Source organism: Chiloscyllium punctatum, chromosome 14, assembly GCF_047496795.1.
Source record: "Chiloscyllium punctatum isolate Juve2018m chromosome 14, sChiPun1.3, whole genome shotgun sequence".
Classification (NCBI taxonomy): domain Eukaryota; kingdom Metazoa; phylum Chordata; class Chondrichthyes; order Orectolobiformes; family Hemiscylliidae; genus Chiloscyllium; species Chiloscyllium punctatum.
Window position 1 is genome coordinate 41,265,381 of NC_092752.1, and position 12,270 is coordinate 41,277,650.

Below are 12,270 nucleotides of genomic sequence, written 5' to 3' on the forward strand. Positions count from 1 at the left end.
GAACCGCAATCTTCTTCCCGACCTCTTCGGCCTATCATCCTCACCTCCTTCCACCTATCGTATTCCCAACGCCCCTCCCCTCTATCTTTTATCTCAGCCCGCTTGGCACATCAGCCTCATTCCTGAAGAAGGGCTTATGCCCGAAATGTCGATTCTCCTGCTCCTCGGATGCTGCCTGGCCTGCTGTGTTTTTCCAGCACCACATTTTTCAACAGTGGAAGGACAAGCATGCTTTATTCTTATATCAATATCCTTCATTAAATCCACAGGAAACAGTCATCTCCTACTTGTTGTCATTATGCTGACATCCATGCTGTAAAACTTAGCAGGATAATGGAGACTTAGAGTCGCATAGCATGGAAAAGAGACCCTACGGCCCAACAATGACTGTGCCAAATAACAAAAATCAAAACTATACTAATCCCATTTACCTGTAGTTGGTCTATAGCCAACTGTGCTTTGGTATCAAGTGCTGATCCGGATGCTTTTTAGATGTTTTAAGAGTATCTACCTCCATCACGGTCTCAGGCTGTATGTTTCATAGTTCTACCACCCTCAAGGTGATTTTTCTTTCCTCTCAGATCTTGTCAAAATCACTTGCTCTTCAATTAAAATGCTGAAGATTTAGACATATCTGTCATGGGAAAGAGATTCTCACAGTCAAGAAGTGTAGCGCTAGAAAGGCACAGTAGGTCAAGCAGCATCAGAGGAGCAGGAGATTCGGTGTTTCGAGCCTTTCATCAGGAATGTAAGGGGAGTGGCCTGAGAGATAAACAGGAGGGTGGGAATTGGGGGGCAAGCAATAGGTAGATGCAGGTGGGGATTGGTTGTGACAGGTCAGCGGGAAGGGTGGAGCAGATAAGTGGGAAGGAGGATGGACAGGTAGGACAGGTCAAGACAGCAGTACCTAGTTGGAGGTTTGGATCTGGAATGAATTGGTGGTGGTGGGAGTGGGGGGTGGATTTGGAGACTGGTAACGTCAATGTTGATGCCATGTGGTTATTCCTCCTGGCATCAAGGAGGCCTAGAACTCATGCCCTTGGTGGTGCGGGGAGGGGATGGCAGTAGTTTAAAGAATCAGCCACAGGGTGGTGGAATTGTTTGCTGCATGTCTCCCAGAAATGTCCCCTGAAATGTTCCATGAGTTAGGATCCTGTCTCCCGGATGCAGAGGAGACCACATTAGAGCAATGGACGCAATAGATGAGGTGTTTGAATGTGCAGGAAAATTTCTACCAGATGTGAAAAGATCCTTTGGGGGCCTTGCACAAAGGTGAGGGGCGAGGTATGGGTGCAGGTTTTACAAGGATCCAGGTGCGGAGAGTGGGTTGGTGGGGAGCGTGGACCTGACGAGGGAGACATGCAGGGAATAGTCTCTGCAGAATGCAAATGGGGTGGGAAGGGAAACATATCTGGTGGTAAGGTCTGATTGTAGGTGGTGGAAATGGCTGATGATAATGCGTTGTATCTAGAGATTAATGGGATGGAAGGGGAGGACCGGGGGTTCTGCGCTTGTTGCTGGGGGTGGGGTTCAAGAGTGAAGTATGCAAAGTGGAGATGTGTTGGAGGGAATTGTTGATCATGTAGGAGGGGAAATTGCAGTCCTTGAAATAAGTGGTTATCTGGGATGTTCTGGAGTGCAATTGCTCCTTCTGGGAGCAGATACGGTGGAAGTGGAAAAATTGGGAGTATAAGATTGCATTTTTACACAAAGTGGGGTGGGATGCAGTGTAGTTCAGGTAGCTGTGGGAGTCAGTGGGTTTGAAATAGACATGAGTGTTGAATCAGTCGCCGGAGATGGACGAGACCCAGCAAGGGGAGGGAGGTGTCCGAGACCATCCAGGTGAAGTTATGTTCAAGGTGAAAGGGGTTTGTGAAGTTGATGAACTGTTCAACCTCCTTGTGGGAGCACGAGGTGGTACTGATACAGTCAGTCAATGAAGCAGAGAAAAAGATTGGGAATGGTGCCAGTATAACTGCAGAAAATGGACTGTTCCACATACCCTATGAAGAGGCAGGCATAGCTGGAACCCAGGCATGTGCCCATGACTACCCCTTTAATCAGAAGGAAGTCGGAGGATTTGAAGGAGAAGTTGTTGAGGGTGAGAACCAGTTCTGTCAATCGAATGTGTGCATTGGTGGAGGGATACTAGTTGGGCCAGCAGGAGAGGATGGAACGGAGGGCTTGGAGGCAACAGATGTGTAAAGGGACTGGATGTTCATAATGAAGATGAGGCGTTGGGGCTAGGGAATCGATAGTCATGGAGGTGGTAAAGGCCATGTGTGGTGTTCCGAATGTATGTGAGGAGTTCTTGGATTAAGGGGGAACAGGACGGTGTTGAGGTATGAGGAGATAAGTTTGATGGGGCAGAAGCAAGCGGAGACAATAAGTCAACCAGGGCAGTCAGGTCTGTGGATTTTAGGTATTCTGGGGCAGTAACTAACACCTGTTTCTCCAGTTCACTGTCTCTATTTCATACCCAATAGTTTTATTTGTCTCCGAAATTTTACCAGATAATTTACCTGACTCAACTTTCCCTCAATTTGATAGGGACCACTAAATGTGCCTTTGGAGAAATCTCCTATCACTGGTAACAATACTTCTAAGTCATCCTCATGGGAAAACGTCTGAATTTCAGTTTTTATCTGCCACCTGCTTCATTCTATGCTGTGCCCTCTTCAGGTGCTGTTTAGCTAAATCACATACCTGATTTAATCTCTCCCTCACCTCAGATACACAATTCAAGTGTGAGATCTCTGAATTTGGCCCCATAAATTTTCTTTAATTTCAAAGGCTATCTCAGTTCACTCCGAATATTAACTCAAAGGGAGTAAACCCAGTAAATTATTTTGGGGCATCTTTAATGGCAAACAATAAGAATGGGAAACCTTTATCCCAGTCACACGGACAATCCTGACAGTACAGTCTTAAAACAGAGTCTAATGCCAGCTTTCCAACGCTCCCTGAGATACAGGACAGTACGCACTTGATTTAAAAAGTGCTGCATGCCTAAGCTATCCAGGACTTCCTTAAAACAACCTAGCAGTAAAATTAGACCCTTGGTCTGACAATCTCTCTGGGTGGCCCATAAGGGGTAAAGAAAGCTAATAACTCCTCCAACACCCTTTTTGCCTGAATACTCCGTAATGGAATTGCCTTCAGAAATCTGGTAGACACATCCAATATGACGAGCAAATAATGGTTCCCACTTTTAGTTTTAGGGAGGGGACCTACACACTCAATCCGAATCCGTGTGAAAGGTTCTTCAAATGTGGGAATTGGCAACAAAGTTGCTGGTTTTATTACTACCTGTGGCCTACCTAATATTTGGCACATATGATATGTACGGAAAAATTTAATCACTGCCTTGTGCAGGCCAATACAAGTACTTTTGTACCTTAACTGGAGTCTTCCTCACAGCTAGATGACCTCCTACTGGTAATTCATGTGCTACCCACAGTCTGTATGTGACCAGTACCACAACCTGGTGCACTTCTGCCCATTTCTCTTCTGCACTAACCTGCCATGATCTTTATTTTCATCTTAAGATGCTATCCTTCGAATAATCATACTCGGGAATACATTCTGATTCATTTTTTGAGTATGCACTTTTACTGTCGCGTCTTTCTCTTGTAAGTTCATTAGCCTTTCAGGACTAAACACTTCTGCCTGACCCTCTACCTGTTCAGGTTTTTCCTGCACCATTACCTCAAGCAAGATGTCAGCTAACTGAACTTCAACTCCCTCATCTTTTTCTTTAGTTTTTGCTTCTTGCTGTGACTTAATGACAGCAGGATCTTGTTACTACAAAGTCTGGAAAAATTCTGGGGTATTTGTCTTTTAACTCCTCGGTTCCCTAGTTTTCCTTTGACTTCTCCACAACAAGGCTCGTCACTCCCACCTTGGATCGTGCTCAATTGTTCTTAAGAACAAACTGTATTCCTGAAACTGACATTTTGTCAATTACCCCCACTGTTACTTCCCCAGTCCTGAGTTGGCACTCCAACCTGATCTTACAAAGGGGAACACTAAAGTCTGTCCATCTAATCCACAAATTACCATTCTCTCAGTTAAAATCTCAAAAACAGTGCAAATATTTCTCTCTCTTACTGATGAGCTCCCGGATCTCTCAATTGTAATGCTTTCCCTTCTCCCCCTGTTCTGAATAAATTTTACCCATAGAACAGAAGTTATGATAGAGATTGGGCACTAACTCAATACCTAGCCCCTCCCTAGGCTGTGCACTCTCCTGCATCTCAATGTTTCTTGGGGTTTCTTTTACTACTTCCACTAATCCCATTGGCTTAACCTCTCTTACTACATCTTTTCCCATAGTGCCTTTCTTCAATGACAAGCACTGATTTTGTGTGTTACAACAAATTCTTGTTGTTACAAGAAGTAAAACTAATGTCATTTACAAAAATACCTTACAAGAACAGTAACAAACATTAAATTGGATAAACAGGCAGAAAACTAGCCACCAGGACACATGAACATCAACTAGCCACAAAAAGACATAACCAACACTCGCTAGGATCCTTACATATAGGTGAAGGAGGACACCACTTCGACTGGGGGAACATATACATCCTAGGACAAGCCAAATAGAGGGACACACGGGAATTCCTCGAAGCATGGCATTTCAACGGGAACTGTATCAACTTGGATCCCATTTACAACCCCCTGAGAAAAAAAAAAGAGCAGGAAATTATGTCACTGCAGAAAATGATGTCACCACAGGAAATTATATCACCAATCCAAGGAAACCCAAACACAAATAAAAAACAAGCCATACCACCACTGCTTCATCTGGAGGCTCACTGATGTTGTTACCTAGGTGATGAAAGGTCTGAAAACGAACCTTCCAGTTCAGTGAGCAAACCAACATCCTGGAAACAATGTCCTAGGGGTTGCTTTTGCTTATGCTGTTGGAAGGGTTTAAACTAATGCGGCAGAGGGATGGGAACCAAATGAGGAGGAGGCAGTAATTATCTAGCTCCTTACAGGCTTTAGTTAAGTCAGAATGACGAAGGAGAAGAGAAGGCAGGGAGCAGATGATGAACTCAAAGGGACAGGTGGTCTGGGGTGCATTTGATTTAATGCGAGAAGCGTATCAGGTAAGGCAGATGAACTGAGGGCTTGAATTAGTACCTGGGAGTATGACATTAATGCTATTACTGAGACTTGGTTGAGGGATGGGCATTATTGGCAACTAAATATCCAATATCCCAGGATATAGAAGCTTCAGGCGGGATAGAGAAAGAGGTCAGAGGAGTGGAGGAGTTGCATTACTGGTTAGATACGAGATCACAACTATGCTGAAGGAGGGCACTATGGGGGACTCGAGCAGTTAGGCAATATGGGCAGAGCTCAGAAATTGGAAGGGTGTAGTAACAATGTTGGGGCTGTTCTACAGGCCTCCCAACAGACAGCATGACATAGAAGTCCAAACACGTAAACAGATTGTGGAAAGATGAAGGACTAACAAGGTGGTGGTGATGAGAGGTTTTAATTTTCCCAACATTGACTGGGATTCACTTAGTGTTAGAGGTCTGAATGGAGTAGAATTTGTAAGGTGCACCCAGGAGGGTTTTCCAGAGCAGAATGTAAATAGTCCAACTCGGGAAGGGGCCCAACTGGACCCGATATTGGGGAATGAGCCTGGCCAGGTGGGTTGGAGTTTCAGTAGGGCATTACTTTGGGAATGGTGATCACAATTCTATAAGTTTTATAATACTCATGGACAAATAAGAGAGTGGTCCTAAAGGAAGAGTGCTAAATTGGTGTAGGTCAACTACAGCCAAATTCGGTAGGAGCTGGGGAATGTGGATTGGGAGCAGTTGTTTGAAGGTAAACCCACATTTAATACGTGGGAGGCTTTTAAAAGAGAGGTTGATAGGAGAGCAGGACAGAGATGTCCCTGTGAAACTGAGGGACAGAAATGGCAAGATTAGGGAACCATGGATGACAGGTGATATTGTGATACTAGCTAAGAGGAAAAAGGAAGCATACATAGAGGTCTAGACGACTGAAAACAGACAAAGCTTTGGAAGAATATCGGGAAAGTCGGACCAATCTGAAATGAGGAATTAAGAGGACTGAAAGGGGTCATGATTAATCTTTAGCAAACAGGATTAAGGAAAATCCCAAAGCCTTTTATTCACTTACAAGGAATGAGAGGGTAACTAGAGAAAGGGTTGGCCCACTCAAGTACAAATGAACAAAGTTATGCGTGGAGTCAAAGAAAATGGGTGAGATTCTTACTGGGTACTATGCATCAGTATTCAGTGAGGAGAGGGGCATCACTGATGTTGAGGTTAGGAATAGATGCTTGATTACACTAGGTCAAGTTGGCATAAGGAGGCAGGAAGTGTTGGGTATTCTAAAAAGCATTAAGGTGGACAAGTCCCCAGGTCTGAATGGGATCTATCCCAGATTATGAGTGAAGTGAGAGAGGAAATAGCTGGGGCCTTAACCAATATCTTTGCAGCATCCTTGTAAACGGGTGAGGTCCCAGAGGACTGGCAAATTGCTAACATTGTCCCCTTGTTTAAAGAGGGTAGCAGGTATAATCCAGCTAAATATAGACCAGTGAGCCTGACGTCAGTGTAAGGGAAGCTGTTGGAGAAGATACTGAGGGATAGCCTCTATTTACTTTTGGAAGAAAATGGGCTTATCACTGACAAGTGACATGGTTGTGTGTTGGGAAGATCATATCTTACCAACTAATAGAATTCTTCGAGGAAGTGACAAAGTTGATTGATGAGGGAAGGGCTATAAATGTCATACACATGGACTTCAGTAAGGCATTTGATAAGGTTCCCCATGGTAGGCTAATGAAGAAGGTGAAGTCGTATGGGGTCCAGGGTATACTAGCTAGATGGATAGAAAACTGGCTGGGCAGCAGGAGACAGTAGTAGTAGTGGAAGTGAGTTTCTCAAAATGGGGAACTGTGACCAGTGGTGTTCCACAGGAATCTGTGTTGGACCACTTGTTTGTGAGACACAAATGATGTGAAGGAAATTATAGGTGGTCTGATTAGCAAATTTGCAGATGACACTAAGATTAGTAGAGTAGCGGATAGTGAAGGGGACTGTCAGAGAATACAGAAGAACATAGATAGATTGGAGAGCTGGGCACAGAAATGGCAGATGGGAGTTCAATATGGGCAAATGCGAGGTGATGCATTTTGGAAGTTCCGATTCAAGAGCGAGCTACATGGTAAATGGAAAAGCCCTAGGAAAATTCATGTACAGAGAGATCTGGGTGTTCAGGTCAATTGTACCCTAAAAGGTGGCAACGCAGGTTGATAGAGTGGTCAAGAAGGCATATGTTATGTCTTCCTTCATTGGACAGGATATGGAGTAAAAGAGTTGGCAAGAGTTGTATAGGATTTTGGCTTGGCCACATTTGGAATACTGCCTCCTTTTCTGGTCGCCACATTACCAAAAGGATGTGGATGCTTTGGACAGGCAGCAGAGAAGGTTCACCAGGATGTTACCTGGTATGGAAGGCGCTAGCCTTTGAAGAGAAGTTGAGTAGATTAGGATTATTTTTATTAGAAAGATGTGAGGTTGAGAGGGACCTGGTTGAGGTCTACAAAGTCATGAGAGGTATGGGCAGGGTGGATAGCAAGAAGCTTTTCCTCCCCATAGTGGGGGATTCAATTACTAAGGGTCACAAGTTCAAGATAAGAGGGGGAAAATTAAGGGAGATATGCATGGAAAGTTCTTTATGTAGAGGGTGGTGGGTGTCTGGAAAATGTTGCCAGTGGAGGTGGTATGGCATGACAACATCATTTAAGATGTATCTAGACAGATACATAAATGGGCAGGGAGCAGAGAGATAACATACAGGAGCAGAGGCCTAACATACGATGAACAGCTGAGGATACTGGGATTATATTCGTTAGAGTTCAGAAGGTTGAGGGGAGATCTAATAGCAACTTCGAAGATAATGCATGGCTTATAAATGGTGGATGCTGGGAAATTGTTTCCATCAGGTGGGGATACAAGGACTCGTGGGAACAGCCTTAGAACTAGAGGGGGTTAATTTTGAACAAAAATGAGGAGACAGTTCTTCAGCCAGAGAGTGGTGGGTCTGTGGAATTCATTGCCACAGAGTGCAGTGGAGGTCGGGACGTTAAATGTCTTCAAGGCAGAGATTGATACATGGGCCAATTGGCCTTACTTCCACTCCTATGTCTTATGGATACAGATCCTTAGAAAATAGGCAACAGGTTTAGATAGAAGATCTGAATCAGCACGTGCTTGGAGTGCCAAAGGGCCCTTTCCCGTGCTATAATTTTCTTTGGTCTTTGTTCTTGTTCTGAAGAAGTTCAAATTTTCTCTCCCTTTCCTTTTTTCATCCTGGTTTCCCTTTATCTTCCAACTGCATTTGCCTCAATTGCAATTTAGGTTTTTCTAACTTGTTATAAAGTTAAAGGCATGTACTGTACCTTTAAGAGGTACAGCAAACACTTTTGAACTGAAAGTGGACAAACACCTGTCATATGACTAATTAGCAGTCCCAGCGTGTACTAGAAAGTTGAAAATATGTAACAGTTGGCTGCGAAATGGATACCGGAGTTGATTGCTGTTTTTACAACAATTCGAATTCACTCAACCTAAATTATGTCCCAGGATACTAAAACCCAATAGAGTTTGAATTTATTGTTTTTGCTGACATCAAACTAATGAGATGATCTGATGTTGGGGGTAGAGCGACTGCCATCGAGAGAGAGAGCGCGCAAGACACATAGACAGATAGAGAGACAGACGCACACACGAGGGACAGAGAGAGAGAGACAGAGAGAGAGCTATTTCTCTTACTTTTAATTTAACCAGCCAGGAGTAACTGAAATTAAACTAATTTTCTCAATTAAGTTTTATTTAAAGAGCTAGACACTAATTGCCAATTGTTTAAATCTGCTGGGAACTTTTGTATCCCAAGTTTGTTCAAATCTATCCAAATCTCAGACCCAAGCACCCAATCCTGTTATGACCCTTCTGCTAATTAAAGACCCAGAAAAGTGCACCTTGTAATCTGTTAAATATGAGTGACAGAACTCCCAAATTCCATTATTTTAAAAAAATCAATTTATTTTTAACTGTAAAAGTCAACAGTAAACAGCTATTCACAACTCTAAGTCCCCCCATTCTCTTAACTGCCTACTATCTGCCTCCAACTCTACAAAAATATGGAAGTTAATACAATGAAGGGTCTGTAGGTTTGTCTGATCTTAGTAGATAAAAGGCTGGCACAACATCAAGGGCCAAAGGGCCTGTACTGTTCTATAATATGCTGTTCCAATAAGACACTTATTAAGATTACATCAACTTAATTTCAAAACCACACAGCCGCTGTAGTCTTCTGTGTCTTCAGTCTTCCGGCTGCTGATCTCTCTGAATTGTCTTCTTTCACAGGTATGTTTCACATGAAAAGGTACCGTTGATAGAGAGCATGTTCTCTAACTTCTTTGAGAGCAATATGTTAAGATCTGCAATTCGCACTGCAGGAGTTTCTCCATCTATGACAGTTGCTCTCTGACCGATTTTCAAAATGTCCACATTCGTATACCCCCCAACGTTGGACCGTCTTATTGGTTAGATGTTGAGATTAAATTAGATTCTCTAGTGTAGAAACAGGCCCTTCACCCCAACAAGTCCACACCAACCCTCCGAAGAGCAACCCACCCCTACATTTATCCCTGACTAATCCACCTAACACTACTGGCAATTTAGCAGGCCAATTCACCTCGCCTGCACATCTTTGGACTGAGAGGAAACCAGAGCACCCGGAAAGAAATCCATGCAAACATGGGGAGAATGTGCAAACTCCACACAGACAGTTGCCCAAGGGTGGAATCAAATCTGGGCCCCTGGCGCTGTGAGGCAGCAGTGTTAACCACTGAGCCGTGCCACCCAAAACATTTATTGGCAAAAAAAAATTCAAACTCAATTGCTTTTTAGTATCCTGGGGCAGAATTTAAACAGATGGGTTAAATTCGAACTGTCGTCAAAACAGCAACCAAAACTCAGGTATTAATTTCACAACCAAATGTTACAGATTTACAATTTTCCAGTACACTCTGGGACTGCCATCTAGTCATATACTAGATGTGCCTGTAAGCTGTCAGTTCAGAGCAGTATTCTCTCTGTCAAAGGTACAGTACACACAGCCAAACTTGTAACATTATAGCAGGAAGACTAGAATTAAACACTATTCTAAACGTAGTCTCACCAATGTCCTGTACAGCCGCAACATGGCATCCAACTTCTATACTCAATGCTGTGACCAATGATGGCAAGCATGTCAAATGCCTTCTCACCACCCTGTCTATCTGTGACTTTACTTCCAAAGAACTATGTATCTGCACCCCTAGGTCTCTTTGTTCAGCAACAATCTCCAGGGCCCTACCATTAATTGTGCAAGTCCTTTCATGGTTTGCCTTGCCAAAATGGTCAAAAACAGCTTCAGAACACCAGATGTTCCAGGGCACCCTGTTTAAATATAAAACTATAGATGGCAGTTAAAACAGAGATAATGCTAGGCTGCTCAGATCCCAGTTATAAATTTTTAAAGGCTGATGACCTCTGAGTACTGGAGCTGCAGTCTTGCTAAAAACTACTGTTGGCCTCTATGCAAGGAATGACAAGGACAACAAGAGAGGAGGCAGTATGTTTCCACCAGGAAAAACTGAGTCAATAAGAAGAGGCTTTACTGTGAACAAACACCTTCATCTTCTCTTTCGGTATCATCCTTTTCTTGGATCAGTGAGACATCATTCCTGCCTCTTGGTGACTGAGTGGTTTGCAGAAGCTCAAATACAATACTGTGCAAGCTCATATCTTATCTGTCTGCTAACCATTGCACAATAGTACATATGTGAAAATGTTCCATGCATACCTTGCAGGGTAACATCAGAATCTGGCCTAGTTTCACTGTTTTTAAAATTAACTAACTTACAGATGAGTTGGTATGTGAAATCCAGAAAGGTGCAAATCAACCAGAAAATACAGATTAAACTTAGTGTCTTTATAACAATGTTAACTTCAGCTCAGACTGATCCTTATTTGATGAATGGTTTAATAAGCTTGGCTCAATCTGAACTGATGACAGTATCCATTTTAGATACACGTCACCTTACTTCTTGAAAGCCTCATTAATTTAGAAAAATGGGGTGGTATCTTATAGAAACATATGAAATTATGAAGGGAATAGATAAAATAGAAGCGGGGAGGTTGTTTCTACTGGCAGTTGAACTAGAACTGGGGACAAAGCCTCAAAATAAGGGGGAAGCAGATTTAGGACTAAGCTGAGAAGGAACTTCTTCTCCCAAAGGGTTGTGAATCTGTGGAATTCCCTACCCAGTGAAGCACTTCAGCCTACTTCGTTGAATTTTGTAAGGCAAAGATAGATTTTTGAACAGTAAAGGAATTAAGGGTTACGATCAACAGGCAGGTCATAGAGTTGTAAGAGATGTACAGTATGGAAACAGACCCTTCAGTCCATCTCACCCATGCGAACCAGATATCCCAATCCAATCTAGTCCCACCTGCCAGCACTCGGCCCATATCCCTCCAAACCCTACCAAATGCCTCTTAAATGTTGCAATTGTACCAGCCTCCATCACTTCCTCTGGCAGCTTATTCCAAACACGTACCATCCTCTATGAAAAAGTTGCTCCTTCGGTCTCTTATATCTTTCTCCTCTCACCCTAAACCAATGCCCTCTAGTTCTGGACTCCCAGACCCCAGGGAAAAAAGACTTTGTCTATTCATCCTATCCATGGCCCTCATAATTTTGTAAACCTCTATAAGGTCACCCCTCAGCCTCCGAAGCTCCAGGGAAAACAGCCCCAGCCTGTTCAGCCTCTCCCTATAGCTCAAATCCTCCAACCCTGGCAACATCCTTGTATATCTTTCCTGAACCCTTTCAAGTTTCGCAACATCTTTCCGATAGGAAGGAGACCAGAATTGCACGCAATATTCCAACAGTGGCCTAATCAATGTCCTGTACAGCCGCAACATGACGTCCCAACTCCTGTACTCAACACCCTGACCAATAAAAGAAAGCATACCAAACGCCTTCTTAACTACTCTATCTATCTGCGACTCCACTTTCAAGGAGCTATGAACCTGCACTCCATGGTCTCTTTGTTCAGCAACACTCCCCAGGACCCTACCATTAAAGTGTGCAAGTACTGTTAAGATTTGCTTTCCCAAAATGCAGCACATCGCATTTATCTGAATTAAACTCCATCTGCCA

The 12,270-nt window shown here is 43.4% G+C and overlaps 1 protein-coding gene across 4 annotated transcripts in view; it reads right to left on the bottom strand.

Moving 5' to 3' along the window:
- The window catches only part of idua (alpha-L-iduronidase), a 261,756-nt gene that overhangs the window by 230,988 nt on the left and 18,498 nt on the right, over positions 1-12,270 (bottom strand). Inside the window, exon 1 of one of the 4 annotated variants that reach the window (XM_072584239.1) lies at positions 4,544-4,562. The exons of the other annotated variants lie outside the window; for them this stretch is intronic. Within the exon in view, the coding sequence (XP_072440340.1) occupies positions 4,544-4,545 (2 nt within the window). The 5' untranslated portion in view covers positions 4,546-4,562. Of the gene's footprint in view, positions 1-4,543; positions 4,563-12,270 lie in introns of those variants that run through there. 4 annotated transcript variants of the gene reach the window in all.